This window comes from Ascaphus truei, chromosome 1 (genome assembly GCF_040206685.1).
Source record: "Ascaphus truei isolate aAscTru1 chromosome 1, aAscTru1.hap1, whole genome shotgun sequence".
Lineage (NCBI taxonomy): Eukaryota > Metazoa > Chordata > Amphibia > Anura > Ascaphidae > Ascaphus > Ascaphus truei.
In genome coordinates this window covers 226,345,222-226,365,298 of record NC_134483.1, presented here as the reverse complement: position 1 = coordinate 226,365,298, position 20,077 = coordinate 226,345,222, and the positions used below count along the sequence as shown (strand labels likewise).

The 20,077-nt window shown below is 42.2% G+C and overlaps 1 protein-coding gene across 6 annotated transcripts in view; it reads right to left on the bottom strand.

The window, feature by feature from the left end:
• Nucleotides 1-628: 628 nt before the first annotated feature.
• STARD4 (StAR related lipid transfer domain containing 4) overlaps nt 629-20,077 on the bottom strand; it is a 33,794-nt gene continuing 14,345 nt past the window's right edge. For all 6 annotated transcript variants that reach the window (XM_075601799.1, XM_075601809.1, XM_075601834.1 and 3 more), the window contains 5 exons: nt 18,344-18,458; nt 17,277-17,326; nt 8,325-8,451; nt 7,502-7,616; nt 629-5,841 (listed from right to left, as the gene is read on the bottom strand). In XM_075601799.1, coding sequence (XP_075457914.1) covers nt 5,615-5,841; nt 7,502-7,616; nt 8,325-8,451; nt 17,277-17,326; nt 18,344-18,448 — 624 coding nt within the window. In that variant the 5' untranslated portion in view covers nt 18,449-18,458 and the 3' untranslated portion in view covers nt 629-5,614. The remainder of the gene's footprint in view (nt 5,842-7,501; nt 7,617-8,324; nt 8,452-17,276; nt 17,327-18,343; nt 18,459-20,077) is intronic.

Sequence of the window (20,077 nt, the reverse complement as noted above, 5' to 3'; positions counted from 1 at the left end):
GGGATGTTTTTCGACACCGGAATGCGTTATCCAACGGTCACCACCACTGATTAACATGGGACTGACTTTACAGCGGTTTCACTATCCAACGCTACTTTCAGAACGAGTTCTGTTGGATAACAGAGGACTGCCTGTACTGAATGTATGCATACACAGTATTTTATCTTCTCTGTATTGTTGTGATACCTATCCATAAAGAAATTTAGAAACCCAGTTTGCCACGTTTAGCTTATGACAGTTCATTTTTTTCCCCAGAGGGAAAGATCACAAAGCTAATCTGGCCAACATAAAGAAGCCCCATATGGTTTATATTTAATACATGGCCCCATGTGACCCGTGGCACTAGATGTGTGTTTGGCTTCACTAGTTCATGTGATAAACTAGAAACTATTGAAGGACTTCACAATGTGATCAGGATAAATACATTAAAAGTAATAATGGCAGTCCCATCCAATAACATTTAGAAATATCTGAATCATTCTGAAATAATAAAATAATGATTTAACCAAATGAGACTCATTCGAATTACTAAGGGAAATATAAGCAAACTACATAATGTTTTGAAACCTCAATAGAAGTTTTGTTAAAATGATAAAGATACAGCAATAAATACCAGCACACATTGACATGAAATACAAAAAATGTTTATGCATAAATATAAGCTTATTATGTTGTTTTTATTGTTCACATTAATAGTCACATCTTTAATAAATACATACAAATAGAGCTAGTCCGCTCTTTCAACAATGAAACAAAATACATGGATAAGCAATTAATTAAACATAAAGGTGTTTTTCCCCAGTTTGTTAATTGTTCTAGTCAAACAGTTTATTGTACAATGTATTTGCAAGAGACATCCTTAGCATTGCTTTCATGTATTTAATTCACCTGGGAAAAAAGGGGTTATTATTTAAATATCTTTAGCGAATTACATGATTATGGAAAGCAGCATTGCTCATTATTAAAATATAGCCATACAGTTTTTACAAATACATATGTACATACATTAAACTAACCTATATCACGGGAGGAAAAAGATTGAGCTATCATTTCCCTTGCTCCTTTGAAACAAAAGTAGCCATCTTTGACTAATGCTATTTGTGATACTATTGTGGTGTATTGATTGTGGTGTATTGATAAAACTCCATTCGTGTAATTTGTTGTGAAACAGCAAATAAAACAGTTACTCACTGTATAGTACTGTAGCTCTGCAGTGTAAAACACTGGGGGAAGATCAAGGAGGGCAGATGGACATCTACAGAGTACTGTATGTGCTGTTCCCAAAGAAACAAAAGCTTAGAGATGTTAGTGAGAAGTCTCAACTTACACTGTCCTCACTAGCCTCTCCAATGATATCTTATTACCAGAGAAAGTAATGCTATCTCAATAATAATATCTAATTTACTGTATATAGTGTGTGTATGTATATGTACACACACACACACACACACACACACACACACACACACACACACACACACACACACACACACGTATTTTGAGGCTATTGTATATTTGAAGAAGTATAATATGTCTTAATTACTCTGTAAAATGGTTACACAATTATAGGTATTCATATCTATGCAATTGAATTGTAAAATGAAATTTAATTTAAAAAAAAATATCTTTAGAAACAGAACTTGTTGGTAGATTAAACAAATTTGTTAAAGTTAAAAATAAAGTAATTCATTTGACCACAAAATAATATTAATAAATACGACAGCCATCTTCATCTTGTGTAGTAAATCTTTAATATATCTCTAATTTCAAATATATACAAAAGAAGCATAGAATAGTTTGCACATAAATTACTTTTCCTAAAATGCAAACCATTTCATATTACAGATAACGGATAAATACAGTGGCACTATTGCATCACTATAAACATTAATGAAAGCATGTACAGTACCTAAAAAAGTTTTGATTTTGTATAAATCATGCAGTATACAGTACAGTATTTGAATAAAAAGCATCACAACCAACAATACCTTTCTGTAAACAATAATATCTATACACTAAAAAGTGATATGGCCATTAACTACTGCCAACCACAATAAGTCCCTCTCCACTTGTTTGTCTGGCATTCAGGAATTATTTCAACCAACAAAAATAACACTGTACAGTAGATACATTTATTTGAAGAATAAATAAGTAGAATAAAATCTTAAAATAAATTGAAAAGACATGCACATTTTTTCTGCAGTATTAAACACTTGAACATATCACAAATCATAAGTCCCCATTCTGGTAAACATGGGATATATGTGTAAAAGAAAGGCACAATTTATCTCTAATCTAAGTTACAGTATTTTTTACAATCGGAGGTACACTGCAAATGTATCAGCTGCTAGAAATCGTTAGCACCAAAACAAATTAAGTATAACATTTGTAAACTGGGATCTTTCACAACTGAGTTTCATGTGTGATATAAAAGAGGTTTCAAGCAAAAAAAAAGGAAACGGTTATATTATTCAAAAAAGCACACAAAATAAAAAAGATACATTTGGTTCTTTAAAAATACGTGACTTCTGTCAAGTATGAATGTTCAAAGGGGCATATTCAAAGAGCTCTCAATTGGCATAGCACACCACAATAGGCTGAGAACTCCCATTTATTTCAAGGGAGTTTTCGGATGATGGGCTTCAGACTACATACGTGTAGAGTAAGCCCCTGAGAAGTAAAAATGACCTGTTCTAAAACGGGAAAACAACTAAATTATTGCATGCATACGGTAGCAGATACACATATATATTTATAACTTAAGACAAATCATAAGAAACATGGAGCATCACACAAAAGCACTACTGTATGACCTGCTATCGTACTGTACCTGAAATTATAAACCTGAAATTATAAGCCCTGTTTTTCAGACGTATTCGTTTTTCAGACGTGCCTCGTGTATTAGGTTACAACCCAAAAGATAGCCACTTCAGAAACATTATTTCAATGAGTTGGAATACTAGCAACCTTGAATGTTAAACGCTAAAGTACTAATGAAAGGAAGAAAAAAAAAATATATATATATATATATATATATATATATATATATATATAAATGTGCGTGTTTATATAACTATAAAATACTAAATTACTTTTTTTTAAAGAAACATGCAATGCTAGAATGCACAAAATGTTCTTATTTCTATGAAATAGCCGACACTAAGGCCCATATACACAAAGCTCCGTTACTGACTTAACGACATGTCAACTTAAGTGCTAATGGGTTAAGTGCTAACGGTATCTTCAAAGTTCACCAACGCTACACTAAGTGCTGTTTGCAGCTGTAACGAGCCCTTGCATTACTATAGCGGACGTTCGTGCTAATGTTATGCAAAAGAGGTGTGCCCTCTAACAACGCAAATCCTCAGAGCTCCGTTATACTTAACACAGGGATTTAACGTTAAATTAGTAAAGTCATATCTAAAGGTGGCGTTACTCACCGAGTGTAATACCACAGTTAGGTATTATTTAACTATCGCATTGTTAGTTACCCGGTTCTTTCCCTCTCCTGTCTTCTCTTTTTTAACTTTAATTAAACACATATTCTTGGTCTGGATGAGAGTAATGCCACCTTTGGGTAAGATAGGCTTAACGCCATGTTATTTCTATGTTAACATGCTAATAAAATAACTGTTGTTTTTGCATAGATCTAAGCGTTGCACCCATTAAACTCACTGTATCTCTCTTACTATATACAATATATACAGCTAAACCCCATTATAGCGCGGTCCTCGGGGGCCACCCTATCCGACCGCACTACAAACGGGGTTGTGCTAATTAAATAAAATAAATTAATTAAACAAATTTAAAAATGGCCGCCGCACACGGGGTTCTGTGTCTACAGAGGGGGGAGAGCTGGGATCCCATCATCGCACTGTGCTGCACTGTGCTGCACTGTGCTACTCCTCCCTCCCCCCACCTCCCCACCTCCCCACCTCCCCACCTCCCCACCTCCCCACCTCCCCAGCAGTCAGAGAGCTGCAGGCTGTGCTTGGACAGTGCGAGGCTCAGGGCTGCAGCCTCCTCTCATGGCAATTTTACTCACATGTCCACTGATCACCTGCACAGCAGCTTCTCCTGCTCTCACTCGCAAACTTTTCAGGGACGCCGGGGGAGCCTGAGCTGTGTGTCTGTGGGAAGAGAGCTGTGTGTCTGTGTGTCTGTGTTCCTGATAGCTTCTCCTGCTCTACACCACAGACATTCTATCCTGTGGGGGGTGGGGGGGGGGTAGGGGGAGAGGGAGAGAGTGTGTGTGTGTGTGCTGTGCAGTATCCTGTGAGTGTGTGTGCAGTGTGCAGTGTGCAAAAAAAAATAAAACATTTAAATTTAAAAAAAAAAATTTTTTAAACGGGAGCCACGTGAAAATTGCGTTATAACCGATTTTGCGTTATAACGGGTCGTGCTATAACGGGGTTTACCTGTATATATATATATATATACACACACACATACACAAGAGGGTATTCAATTAGAATTCAAGTACAGGCACTCTACAGGGCTTATAATCAAGTTAGTAGGTTTATTTAGTGAAAATCACAATGGACTAGGTTTGGGAGATATGAAAAAACTTACCACGATAAAGATATTATGTAATATATTGCAATAAATATCCAAAATAAAATGCAAAAAATCTTAACTCATCAAAAAATGTTCCTGGTCATTTACTGTGGAATCTTTTTATTATAAAAATGCATTTCATCTTAATAAATGTCAAAAAAACATTTTAGTATATTTATAATTTTACGAATTTATAATTTTACGAATTAAACTACTACTGCAGTAATAAACAATGGTAAGTATCGAGTTATCGTCCATTGTTACAACCGTGGTATTACTATCATACTGGCATTTTGCCCAACCCTATAGTGAACAAAGTGTTCACACACAAACCAAAATGTTGATACACTGACTTTCCCTAAATAAACCTTTTCACTTTACTATAAGTCCTGTTGAGTGCCCGTACTTGAACTCTAATTTATATATACTGTATGCACTGTATATATGGTATACAGATATAAAGTATATATAGGGGGGAAGGAATAGCTTAGTGGTAATGTCACTGGCTTTAAAGTGGGTGGACCCGTTATGAATATTGTCAGCTCCTTGTGACCTTGGGCAAGTTACTTTATCTACCAACTTCCCTACAAACATTAGAATGTAAGCTGTGCACGGTAGATTCTCTTTCTCCTGCATAGTTCTACAGTATGTACAGTGTCATCTCCATTAAGGAAAAAATACACAAGAACACACAAACACACATACATACACAAATATATATACAAAATGTATATACACATACATACACGAGCGTGGGTAAAAGTGACTACATTGAAAGATTATTGGAAATTACGGCAAATTATGTAATACACAAATCATAAAAATACATATTTCCTTATGCTTTTCACGGATGAGTCAGAATAGAAATAATATTCCTCTACCATCAGAGCAATATTTTTAAGGAGTAAAACATACCTTACTTAGTACATTCTACCTTGAAGTGTAGATACTCAGTTCATAACCAAACAAATGTTTTCGGATACTCTTGAAGCTGGTTACCCAGAAATGAGAAAAATATACTGGCTGACCAGTATGAAGGTGAAGCTACAGTTAAAACTTATGCCATCAATGCCTTCCTGAGATCAGTGTAGAAGTTTGCAAGAGAACTTGCCATGGCAAAATCTACAGTCTTTTGAGGAAGCTTCCCTCTCAGATCGGTCTGAATGTAGCCTGTCAGAAGGCTGTAGTTCGGATTGTCCTTAAGGGGCACGCAAAACCAGCCACAGGGGTGATTAAACCCACGCACGCAATTCGGTTGGACATTTCCATGTTCAAGACTAACACCTGTGTGAAGAAACAAAAACGTCAGATACAACAACACACTTGTGACAATGTTAAAGGGGATTTTTTTTATGGGTGTGGGAGGGGGGAAACAGTATTATGAGAGAATTACTTTTAAACATAGAACCAAGTCTACAAGAGAGACAAACAATATTACCAGCATGAAAATTATTTAGATAAGACTGATTTTACATTGTAAACTGTTCTAAGTAATGACACATTTTAACCACTGATTTCCATTTATGTCTGATGCAGCTTTCCTCTTTTGGTATTATAATTTTATTTATTCTAATTTCTCTTCTGAAATGCTTTGTACATATGGTTTTCACTGTAGAAATAAGCATTAAAATAAGGAATGGCATTTAGCATTCTAAAAAGAAAACAATCAAAATGTATTTACATTTTGCATAGTCAATCACTGCATTTATTTAGAAAATATACTGTATGTCGCTATTCCCGTCATCTGTTTTTGACTCAGGAGGTAAATGTATTTAAAAAAATGTAAATGACAGAAAACAGTTTGCTACATGACATCGCCCAAAGCTTTGCTTCTCAAGTCATATACAAGGAATTGAATTCAAAAGTGAGCAACCGTATAATACAGATAAAATGCATTCTCTAATGTGGAATGAAAACAAGAGTAATAGCAGGATGCTAGTTTGTGGGCGCAGCTAATTATGATCTTAGGCTACGCCCCAGTGCCTGCGCCCCAAATATCGTCTGTAACTGTATGCAAGGCATTACATTGAGCAGATTGAAAATGGAGCCGTGATTAACAGCTGTTTCACTGGAGCAGATATCCTATGGAGATTGTCATCCGTTGGGGACAGGTAGGAATGAAAGGGGCATCTGTACAGCCATTTGAAAGGGGGCTAACTTGTGTTAACATTTGAGGAGGAGGAGGTCTTGTGGACGTTCCTTGGTGATAAGTAGGAATGAAAGGGCATACACAATCTTAGCAAACTCAAAACCCAGACCCACAGTATTATTTATTTATATATGTAATTGTGTCAATTGGAGTGCTACTGGGAAAGTGACCTGAAATATACAACGGTAAACAAAGAATTTCAAATGCACATCCAATATTACAAATTATTTCGTTAATTTCTAGATGTTTTTGCTTTGTCATAAGTTTGGGTAATTTTGTTCTATTTCTTGGCCAAAGCATGTTAAGCCTGCAACCACGTTAAGTTAGTCCCTCTCAGCAGGTTCCTACACCAGCAATTTTAAACTGTCTTTTGTATTTGGCACAAAATGTCTTATGTCTTATGCAAAGGCATTACGGGTCACGACATGAAAATGGAGCAGTGATTGACAGCTGTTTCACCAGCACAGACATCCTACTGTATACACACTATTTCTCTCGGTCCTTGGCAATAGGTAGGAATGAAAGGGTCGACTGCACAGTAATTCGACAGGGGGACAACCTGTATTAACATTTGAGGAGGGGGTCTTGTCATAGAAGAATGTTTTTTTTTTTTTGGAATGGTGAACCTTTATGATATTTTTGAAGCCCTGCACATTAATGCAATGTTCCAGTTCTTAGTTATATATTTATGTCCACATTTAGCTACATCATTGTCCTGTATCCCATACTTTATATAGAACAATGCAACACTACAGCAAATAAAAAATAGTGGTCAATTTTCAGGAAGAAATGTACCGCAAGATAAAAGGCCATCTTCATATTGTGTGGTGTAGGAGAAGTCAACAAACTCTCTGGGAGACACAATGTTCCAGAGCTGACCAGCAGTTGTATAGCGCATCACACAGCAACCCTATGACAATGCAGAACAAAAAGATTAAAATACACAGAAAAAAAGATTGCATGACAGACAAAAGGAGTATGGTGTAATACCACAATACAGACACTCCATTGCTCATTTTCAATGCTCTAGCCACTGCAAAATGATTATCTTTACAATAATTGGAATGATGTGGCACTGTGATATTTGTTGCTCTTACATGATGGGAGGAGGGATGCGAACAAATCTGCAACCCCACTCCAATCACTATATGCCAGGCATCTACTCTCCCAAACTTAACGAAAAACATCTCAAGACAGCCTTTACTACTGCTAGCTCCTGCTACTGTCTATTAATGCACATACTTGCACGAACAAATATTCTGTGTGTGTGTTTATTGCATTTAAACATTACAACAGGAGTCAACTCTGTATTCAGTTTACAATAAAATGTGTCACCTTGAGACATTGGTCCACTGGAAACTTAAAGAGTATTCCTTTATTTTCATTTATTTTAAATAATCAAAGGGAAAATCCAATTACTGTAAGTAGTCCCAGATATAGGGAGGGACATGTTGAATAAGCTCAGAAGCAACCGATCACTTGTCTCCCATTCCGGTCAATGGGAGTTTTCACTTTAGAGCTTATTGAATAAGACCTAGTTTCATTGAGAACTTGGAAAAGGGGTCTTGGTGTATGAGCAAATATAAACTATTCAAAGGAGTGAAAAGTAAACATCTACCTGTTCAAAGTCCTTGATTATGTCCATAGAAGTCATTATGCTGTCCCATTCCAGTCTATAAGGTCCTGGTCGAATGTAATCCACAATTCTAGTAGTACCATCGTCAACAATTCCTTGAGCTTTATAGCTGAAACAAGAGACAAAAACAGGAATGGAACAGATCATTTTGTTTAAATGCAATCAAAAGGAATACATACCAGTTATGAGCTTGTTTGCAGCAAAACAATCTAGGTATCAAGTCTATTTATAATAGACAATGTACACCAATTGTTCACTACATGCACGTTTTTGATAGATATGCAACTTTTCTAAAGATTAAAAATATTAAATGGCAAGCATTTCTCATGGTAAACAGATTTGTAAAATTGCACCTGGGAGACATTAGATTTAAACTGACACATTTTCATAGGTATGTGGAGGCCTCGACAAAAGCTCGCCCGCTCCCTGGAGCGAGTACATTTTACCCGCTGGTGATTTGTTTCGGCAGGGTGATGTGTCTGCGATGGCGGCGTGGTTCAGTGTCTATCGGCATTATTCTCCTTCTCCTCTGCATTGACGCCACAGTGCCATGCCAACAGAACGCAATGTGACGTCCCGCAGCGTCAAGGAGATGAGCCAGCATTGGAGCAGACACAGCACTGGAAGGAAGCAGCTAAGGGCGAGCGGGCAGTCAGGGAGCTGACCCAACCGGGGCCAGGCTTGTCTGGGGCCGCACGTGTGCACTGGTCCAACCGGCGATGCGCGGCTAAGGGCCCCAGAACTATACCTCAGTGACTGAGGACAGGGTTCTGAGACATACTACTACACCAGGCTGTGCATCACAGGCCCCAGGAAAGCAAAGCATGTTGTGGCTGCACACGTGGCTGTCGTCCCGTCCCTCCCACAGGGGCCCTAGTGTGCCCACATACATGTACCCACCCAGTCAGTCAGTCACCCACCCAAGTCACCCACACACACACACCCAGTCACCCACCGAGTCAGTCACGCACCCAGTCAGTCTCCCACCCATTCACCCAGTCAGTCAGTATAACAGTGAAGGGTGAAGCAGGCTCACTAATAAAGGTTCAGCCCACTTGGTTACCCCTGATCCATGTGTTGGGGTCCTAGAGTGTCAGCTCTTGTACCCAGATGTCCTAAATGCATTACTGTGACTGTGCAAATTATGCGACATTAAAGATTTCTGTGTGTTTTGCCTTTCCTGGGATCCTGGGAACGGGAGATTTCTATGCTGTAAGTTTCAGAGTGGGTTTGTCGGAGAAAGTCTTTACAGAATGTGGCTATGTATCGGGGATCCAGAGTTATGGGATACCCCAGGAATTGGATCCGGGAATCGAGTGAGATTCTTGGATCCAGCCAAGAACATTGCTCCGGGCAAACTCTGACTCTGAAAACGCTATTACGACTCACCGCCAGGATTCCTGCTGCAGCATCTTCCAGACAAGGTAACCGGGCATGAAGGGGTTAATGTATACCTTCGATCACCCACGGGTCCCAAGTAGACACAGTAGTCCCTAGTATAAAGAGTGGTACCCAGATACCCTGCTCCTAGAATAGGGGTTCAGGGGGGACTCCAGCTAAATAATAAAGCTGAGAGTGGTTCCTGTGTGTAAAAGTTTTAAAAGTTATTTTTCTAAAGTGTGACAAGTATGAGGCTAGTGAATGTAGGTAATATATACACTCAGTCCATCCCTGACACCAGAACAGAGACTTATATATTTTACCACACATAAGACAGGACACAGTATATTTTATTAAAGGATTATATTTAATAGGTATATGTACTGGTAACCTGTAAATGAACTGGATTTCCAAGTCATGGATTCCAAGCAGACCAGATGTCTACCAAGCTTGGTGCCTATGGGTCGGTGAGGTCGGGACTTGAAAGCCTCAGGGATGCCAAGGTGTTAGAACAGGAGGGGTACTGCAGTTCTGCTTGAATACCCACATCCTGGGCTAACACAGGACTATCCGGCCACCATTTGCCAGAACCCCGACTCTGTGGAGCCTGGACAGAGGGTGGGCTCAGTATGCAGAGGCAGAGGTGCCAGGTTGGCGCATGCCCCTTTACAGACTAAGAAAAGGTGTCCGCCCGGTTTCACAATACCGGCAAATCGGTGATTGGCTGGCAGCGAAATTACCACACTCTGATAGGCTGTAAAGGTTGGTGAATTAGAGCCTGAAACCCTTAATAGGGGCTTGCAGCCAATGAGGAGCGCAGATTCCAAGCACCAAACCATCAGCGGTAAATTAAAAGATGCGCTCTACTGAATAGACGCGAGCCGGCTTCAAGGATTTCAACTCAGAAAAGTTTCTAAGTCCTGCTTTTGAGAACATAGCGGTCGCGGTTGGCATTGCATGCCGAAATCAGTTACAGGACTTTTGTGAGTATCTACCGGTCAAAGAAAAGGTCTCCTACAGAGGTCATTTTTGTGAATTTCGTTTAGAGGATAGATTTATGCGTTAGCCCCGTTCCCAGTAAGTGTGTTAACCCTGTAAATTGTGTTACATTGTGTGTATGTCTTTTCCTGAAATAAATTACAATTTATTTTACTACCTTGCTTTGCTCGATCAATGATCCTGGTATAAAAAGGTGTTAATAAACCTGGTCTCCTGTGACAGTCAGTCACCCACCCAGTCAGTCACCCACCCAGTCAGTAGATCAGTCAGTAACACACACTGTCTCACACGTAACTATGTAACAAGGAGTAATTCTAGTAACGTATAAATGTAATACAATGAATATATCACTTCCGAACATAAGGTAATACGTGCAGTACTCTGCGGCTTCATTACGGGTACAGTTATAGGCAGTATTCGACAATCCTATACATTTACACGCCCGGGGCGGGTGGATTTAATCCCCGGGCGAGTAAATATTGGCCCATGCAGAACACATGTTTGTTTTTTTAAATTTCCACCGCTCGCACTGCTGTTTTTCCCTCGCTCGCGCTGAAACAAAAAAAAAAAAACTACCCCTACCTGCCAGCTGATTGGCGCGCGCTCCCAGGCTTTGTGGGCGCGCGGCCAGGCTCTATATGAGCCCGCCCCCAACGAACGGCCATTTTTTCTGCCAGGGGATCTGTTGGAGAGTACGAGAGTAAGTACTCTCCAATCCTCCATCCCCTCTGCTCCTTCCCTGCCTCCTGCAGTTCCCCCTTACTCCCCGCTTCCCCCCCCGGAGATGGTAGCATGGGTGTTCCCCCTTCTCTCCCCGCCACCCGCTTACCCCGGCTTCCCGTGCGGGACGGAGGTGTCCCTCCCCTTCTCCCCCCCCCCCCCCCGGTTTCCCGTGCCACTTCCCGCTTCCCCCGTTCCCCTGGTGATGGTACTGGTACTAGGGGTGTTCCCCGCTTACCCCGGCTTCCCGCGCGGGACGGATGTGTCCCCCCCCCTTCTCCCTCCCCGGCTTCCCGCGCCACTTCCTGATCCCCGCGCGGGGCTGGTTGGGGGTGTTCCCCGCTTACCCCGGCTTCCCGCGCGGGACAGAGGTGTCCCCCCCTTCTCTCCCCCCCCCCCGGCTTCCCACGCGGGACAGAGGTGTCCCCCCCTTCTCGCGATACCCGCGCGGGGCTGGTTGGGAGTGTTCCCCGCTTACCCAGGCTTCCCACGCCACTTCCTGATCCCCGCGCGGGGCTGGAGATGGTCGCGGAGGGGGCGAGCGGGGCAGTGGTGGTGATGCTCGGTCGCGTGGCCTTTCCTCTTTTTCCCCCTGTCATGTGTGTGTGTGTATATGCATACATGGGAGTGTGTGTGTGTGTGTGTGTGTGTGTGTGTATGCATGCATGGGAGAGTGTGTGTGTGTGTGTGTGTGTATGCATGCATGCATGGGAGAGTGTGTGTGTACATATGCATACATGGGAGGGTGTGTGTATGCATGCATGGGAGTGTGTGTGTGTGTGTGTGTGTGTGTGTGTGTGTGTGTGTGTGTGTATGGGAGAGTGTGCGTGCATGTATGGGAGAGTGTGCGTGCATGCATGGGAGAGTGTGTGTGCATGCATGGGAGAGTGTGTGTGGGTAGGATACCAGAAGTGTCCCGTCACCCCACCCTCCAATCACCCCGCCACCCCACCACCCAGTCACCCCACCCCGTCACCCCACCCAGTCACCCCGTCAGTCACCCCAGTCAGTCACCCCAGTCAGTCACCCCGTCACCCCAGTCAGTCACCCCGTCACCCCAGCCAGTCACCCCGTCAACCCAGTCAGTCACCCGTCACCCCAGTCAGTCACCCCAGTCAGTCACCCCGTCACCCCAGTCAGTCACCCCGTCACCCCAGTCAGTCATCCCAGTCAGTCACCCAAGTCAGTCACCCCGTCACCCACCCCGTCACCCCAGTCAGTCACCCCGTCACCCCAGTCAGTCACCCCAGTCAGTCACCCCGTCACCCCAGTCAGTCACCCCGTCACCCCAGTCAGTCACCCCGTCACCCCAGTCAGTCAGTCACCCCAGTCAGTCAGTCACCCCGTCACCCCAGTCAGTCACCCCGTCACCCCAGTCAGTCAACCCGTCACCCCAGTCAGTCACCCCGTCAGTCACCCCGTCACCCCAGTCAGTCACCCCGTCACCCCAGCCAGTCACCCCGTCACCCCAGTCAGTCACCCCGTCACCCCAGTCAGTCACCCCGTCACCCCAGTCAGTCACCCCGTCACCCCAGTCAGTCACCCCCGCCCTAGTCAGTCATCCCGCCCCAGTCAGTCACCCCCGCCCCAGTCAGTCACCCAACCTCTCTCTCTGTGTATCACCCACACTCTGTGTGTGTCACCCACCATTTCTCCCCTCTGTCTCCCACCTCTGTGTCTCTCCACTCTCTCTCCCCCCCACTCTCTCTCTCTCCCCCCCACTCTCTCTCTCCCCCCTCTCTCTCCCCCCCCCCACTCTCTCTCCGCCCCACTCTCTCCCCCCCACTCTTTCTCTCCCCCCCACTCTCTCTCTCCCCACTCTCTCTCTCCCCCACACTCTCTCTCCCCCACTCTCTCTCTCTCCCCCACTCTCTCTCTCTCCCCCACACTCTCTCTCTCCCCCACACTCTCTCTCTCTCTCCCACACTCTCTCTCTCTCTCCCCCACACACTCTCTCTCCCCCACACTCTCTCTCTCTCTCTCTCCCCCACACTCTCTCTCTCCCCCACTCTCTCTCTCTCCCCCACTCTCTCTCTCTCCCACTCTCTCTCTCTCTCCCCCACTCTCTCTCTCCCACACTCTCTCTCTCTTCCCACACTCTCTCTCTCTCCCCACACTCTCTCTCTCTCCCACTCTCTCTCTCTTCCCCCACTCTCTCTCCCCCCTCTCTCTCTCTCTCTCCCCCCCCCCCCCCCACTCTCTCTCTCCCCCCCTCTTTCTCTCTCCACCCCCCACTCTCTCTCTCTCCCCCCACACTCTCTCTCTCCCCCCCACACTCTGGATCTCTTATTTACCCTATATATCTTACTTGCCCTATACTACACCGAAATAACCTATACGGCTGTCTTCCAGATCTGACTCAAGCTTCACACGGAAGACATCGGAATCCCCACTCACCCAGAAGACAGGTAGGGAACACCTCCCCTCTAATGTATAACATTGCGGGAATGAGGGTACCTGGACATTGAGGGACTGCGGATCAGGTAAGATCCCAGGCGGGATTGCTGCTTTAGATATTATGAAGCGAGGACATCCAGACACTGGTTAAGAGGTTCAGGAAACTAGTCATTCACACCTGGCTTTTATTTCTAGATCTGACATTTACACACACACACGTAACAAGGCCTAATTGTAGTATAATGTAATACAATAAATACATTTATGCCAAAAATGAATGTTGTTCTGACTAGGAATTTATTAAATGTATTTTATTTATATATTTTATTTTAAAGCGGGGTTGGGGGCGGGATTAGGGTTGAGGGCGGGACTAGGGGCGGGGTTGAGGGCGGGACTAGGTGGCTAGTAGATTTTTTGGTTGGGCGAGTAGGTTTTTGGGTGATTTGTCGAACACTGGTTATAGGCATGTACTAATTTACTTCTTTATAGCACATAAAGAAGATGACTCTCAAAGACCTTTCCCTGGTCAGAATGAAGTCTGGCAGGTAACCCATATTGGACAAAATATTTTTCCCACAGTACTTTGGTAACGATTGTTGCTTGCTGATCCTTGTTTGGGAAAGCTTGGGCATACCGAGCAAAATGGTCAGTGACAACAATTATGTTTCCAGCATATATACTGGTGGGCTCTAATGACAGAAAGTCCATATACACCAGGTCCAGTGGCCCATTACTGGTTATATTCATAAGAGGGGCAGACTTCTAGAGGAGTCTAAGCATGCACGGCCACAATTTCTACAGTACTCTTCACATCTCTTGACGTATGAGGCCAGTAGAAACGATCCTGCGACAACCGCTGAGTTTTGTTGACTCTGAGGTGCCCATGGTCATCATGGAGAGTTCTCAACACTATTTGGCAGTATTTAAGTGGGAGCACCAACTGTTTGGTGATCAAATGGGGGGACTTTTTAACAACGTGGAACAATATTCCACTCTTCATTGCGTGATCAGATGATTGTTTTAGTAGGAGAGGGACATGAGGGTGTACTTTTCTGACGGAGGAAATGGGTTTGTCCTTATTCAATGGACCATATTTCTCTTATTCCAGGATTGAGCTGTTGTACTACTCTCAGATCTTGGCGATTTAGCTGAGGCAGCCCTGTCATAGATCAGCCGGATAATTATACGCTATAGGTAATAATAATAATAATAGCATGTTCTTGTATAGCGCTGCTTATTGTACGCAGCGTTTTACAGAGACATTTTGCAGGCACAGGTCCCTGCCCTGTAGAGCTTACAATCTATGTTTTTGGTGCCTGAGGCACAGGGAGATAAAGTGATTTGCCCAAGGTCACAAGGAGCCGACACCGGGAATTGAACCAGGCTCCCCTGCTTCAAACTCTCAGTGCCAGTTAGTGTCTTTACTCACTGAGCCACTCCTTCTCCCAGAAGGTATGGAAGTATGCGGTATCCCCAGGCTGCCGACTACCCGGTCAATGTCAGCAGAAGTCACATTTGGGGGTCTCAATCTTTCTACACATGGCCCATACTTCTGTTGTCGTAATCTGGTTCCCTGGTATCCTGATGGGTCCAGAATAAGGCATCCGAAGCGATGTTCTGTTTGCCAGGTCGATACTTTAATCAGCAATTATACGTAGCTATTGTAGCCAACCAGCGGTGTCCTGTGGCATACAGTTAAACTGAGGAAAGGATGTAGGTACTGTAAGCAGGTTATTAATCGGTATGGACCACAAATGACGCACCATGCAGGTAATCATGCAGCTTGTCAACTACGGATCATGTTAACGCCAGGAATTCAAGTTTGTGAACTGGGTAATTCCATCCTGTCTGCGCAAGACCCTGACTTACAAACACAAAAGGCCTAAACCCTTCAGGGTATTCTTGATACAGCACTGCTCCCAGGCTAGCATCCACATGTAGTACTGTATATAGGATTTCTGTGGGTCAGCAAAGGGCAGTACAGAGACATTGGTGAAATAGGCCTTGATTTATTAGAATGCTCCCTTGAATTTTGTGGTCCATCTTTCTCTAAACGGTTCCGAAACTCTAAAATAATCCCAGCCACTTGTGCCTTTTGTCGAACTACATCCACAGGATAGCGGATAGCTGCGTCAAGCGCTGTACTATGTCTGAGAAGTTATCCACAGACTTTCAATAATACCCACAAAACCCCAGGAAAGATTTCAACTCAGGTAATTGTCTCGGCCTTGGCCAGGACGCTATCGCCTCCAGTTTTGAAGGGTCCCACATATGTAACGGATGTTCTGCAAAACTGGCAATTGTTTAGAGACTTCAACCCGGATTCGCTCAACCTTAACCAGTCCAGCACTTTCATCAGACGAGCTTCATGTTCCTCTGAAGTCCTCCCGAAGACTATAACGTCATCCAGGTACACTAGCACAACGCATGTCAATATTATTCTTTGAGTTTGTGAGTATCAAATTTGGAGATTTCATTTCTTTCCAAGTCCGAATTATCCTGCATTACTGTTCTATGTCAGTTTTTCTTCCCACCTTTGGTGGCAGATCCTCCGCTCCCCTGTTGTTTTGGACACTAGCACCTCCAGCAGGTTCATATTCCCCACTACTCATTCCATTAGTCTCTGAAAAGTGCCGGGCACCCCTGACACTCCTTGGGGCATGCGTTCAAATTGGTAGAATCTCGACAGGAGGGGGGGGGGGGAGAGGGGGCAGATAAAGGCTGTCTCCTCATCTTTTTCATACATGGGGATCTGGTACTTCGAAGGTAGAGTACTGAAAACCACTTGCTCCCTGTGAGGCAATCCAACACATCGTCTATTCGGGCATAATATACTGGTGGTCCATTCAATGTACACATTTGCACTAGATATATACGAGGGGATAGGGGTATGCAGTACCTTCACTCAGCCGGTGTGAAGGTGCAAAAAGTATAAAGGGGGAAGCGGTGCACTGCTGGGACAGAAGATTATAGCACAAACAAACAAAGAAGGTCCCAGACTAAATTGCACTCAGGCTCTCAAGTGGTAAATAATACAAAGATAAAAATATAGTTTTAATAATCACACAATCTAATAAAATATAAGCTCCTAAACAACGGCGACATAGGTTGGTAAACCAACAAGGAATAAACAATGGTGTCTAAAAGCCTGTTAATATTGGTGGGATCTTATGGAATAATGTCCCCCTGCTCATTGTAGATAAGACTGACTAAAGTGTCTGTTTGAATAGTATCACTACCAAATGGTATAAAACTCTCTACTGTGTATTGGGTATCGAGGTCTCTTATTATACAGTAAGACAGACTGAATACTTCTGGTTACAAGGTAAATCATTATATTGTCTGGCCACTAGGTGGTGTAGTATAGGCTAAGTTAGTGTATCGGGAATTCCATACTCCGTATGCCCCAGTACTTGCACTTTTAAAACAAACACTTACAGGGATCCACCAAATTCTTGAGAAGGTTTTCTCCAAACTGTTACATCACTCTGGAAAATACAGAAATCCTGGTCAGATATTATTTCACAAAAGCTGAAACCCAGAGAGAAGATCTAGCACTTGTCTCTTAACAGTATAACATAATAACATTGCAAATTTAATGCAAAACTGCCTGATTTGTTTTTCTTTCTTTGTAATACATTTTTTTTAATTACACTCCCCTCTTTAAAAAAAAACAAAACCTCTTAGCTTTAGCTAAACTTTGGAATCATTAGTCATGAAAATTGCATACAGCCTATCTACAGTATGCCAGAGTGTCAAATGGTAACTGTTTTTTTTATTCTAGTTACTGGAAAGGGGTTTTACACATATTTACTGTCAACATCGTCATCATACAAGACACGAAACAGCACAACCATTTATACATATGTACTTGGTACAACAAAATAACATGGTGACCAGTTATACATTGCAAAACATAAGCTCACAGTACTTACATTTAGGCATACCTCAGTATTAAGGAAAAAAATATTATTTTGAAAAAGGGAATTCATTAAATAGTATCTTACGTGCAAAGTACTATTGCTATTAGTAGGCTATTATATAAACGACTGCACTCTAGTATAAGTTGTACAATAGCTTCAGCATCCAGAATTTTTTTTTGGATCATTTTAATAGGAACTGTTAAAATACAATATGTAATATGTTTCTAAGAGGACATATTCCATTGTATGCAATGCCTTTGTTTTTGCCCCAGTTTTGCAGCCGGGACACTGGTCAATAGAGCAGAAACTAATTGTATTGCTACAAAACTATTTTAGAATGTGCTCTAACAGCAAAAGGAAGTTGTAATTAAATACTACAGTGCTAAAATTACTAAAATGCACAGCCAGTAGAAAGACTGAGAAAAAAAGAAATGCAGAAGCAAAGAATACAGCAGTGGCATTTACACCTGGGAGGGGACTGGCAAAATCTGCAAATTATTGGTGCCAAAAGGTTATAGAACAAGGCACAATAGGGCATGGGGCAATTATAACAGAAGAAAAAGGCAGAACTCGCATACTTACTGTTTTTTTTGCAACATACCACTCATCTTCTTTAGTGCAATGGTATTGAATCAGGGTATTTTGCAATTTGGTTGACTTTGACGATATATCAAGCGGACCTTCCATGTTATTTCACCTGTGAAAAGTATACGTGTAAGAACGCAGACAAGAGACGTGCATTATCCATGAAACAGCTGGAAGATTCTACACTATCATAATTTATCTTTTCCTCCAGATTGGATGGTGACCGGTGCTGTAAAATATGATCAGCCTACTGTACTTGTAAAGATCAAATTCTATTCTGTATGTTCCGGTATTTCAGAATAAAGTAAAACAAAAAACTGCCATGTACAGCAAACTACACATAAAACTTTGATCTGCAACCTGGAAAACACATGGGAATTCTCTTGACATGAAAAAAAAAAAAAAAAGGAAGCAAGCAGCACTGGAGGAGAAATCAAAATGGCATTATATTGTAGTTGTTAATTTTGTAAAATAATAAAAGATGCCAGTACCAATGTATCTGTGGGCCCAAACGTGAGGAAAGCACGGGTAATTTTTCTCATGTCAAAAATGAAAAACTATAACATAATGATATTTTGATTTACCCTGGACTGTTGCTGTGTTTTTATGTGTATTGTGGTGTTGATTAGCTTAGCACCAGTTTTAGTAAATGCCCCCAACTTCAACCTTTTATTCTGATAATTCACTAAATGGGTTGGAAAAAAAGGGCTGTGATTATCAAGAAATGCCATTATTATTTCTTGCCAATGCCATCTAATGCTTAGGTAATTCAATGTTCTGTAACACCCATCAAAAAACTGGTTTAAAGCCATTTTTGCTCCAAAGGATTAATGGCATTATCTTTATAATGAAAGTTCAGTTGAATTATTTGACCATCCATTTATTTTTGGGCAAACACATTACAAAAATACGGATGGGGAAAGGGGAATAACGGGAGTATACAGAATTTAAAAAAAAGGGGGGAACTACAGTAGAAGGGACAAAGGATCAGCAGTGCATTAAACTCAGAGTATTTTGGGTTACAAAGTCGGATGACAAAGATATAGACTACTTGTAAAGAGCAAAAACAGTAGATAGAAGGGTAAGGGACATTACGAAGCGAATAATCAAGCAATTCTAAGAGAAATACAACTAAAGTTGTTAGTTGAGTAGCTCTTGCATATTTCGTGTTAGTTGTGGTGAACTCGTCCTACCCCCATTGTATGTTACCCATGGCTCCAAGACCTTTTGAAATTTCTGGCAAGTATCCTTGTCAATTTCTTAATTATCAACCTTTTATCCCATATTTTCTTCTCTATTTGCTTCAATGTGGGAGCCTCTTTGAGTCTCCAGGCAGGAGTAACATTTTTCGCAGTCAAGAGGATATGAATAATTAATTTATCTAACTTCGTACCCAGAGTTTCAATTGTTTTAAAGAGAAGGTAGACCCAGGAGTCAAGGGGTATATTGTGGTCTGTTACAAGATATATTAACGCTTCTATTTTTTTTCACAGCGTTCTGATTTGGGGCATTCCATCCATATATGCAGAAAAGTGTCCCTGCCTCCGCATTCTCTCTAACAATCAGGAAGATTCTGTTGGGATATGAGATTCACTGGGGAGTGAAGTGCCATCTGTGTAAGACTTTTAGGGGCCTATGCTATAAGCGTCGATAAGCCACTTATCGAGCACTTATTGGTAAAAATGCCTACTGCTATTGAGTAAGCCTCGAAAAGTGGCCGATAAAGGAATG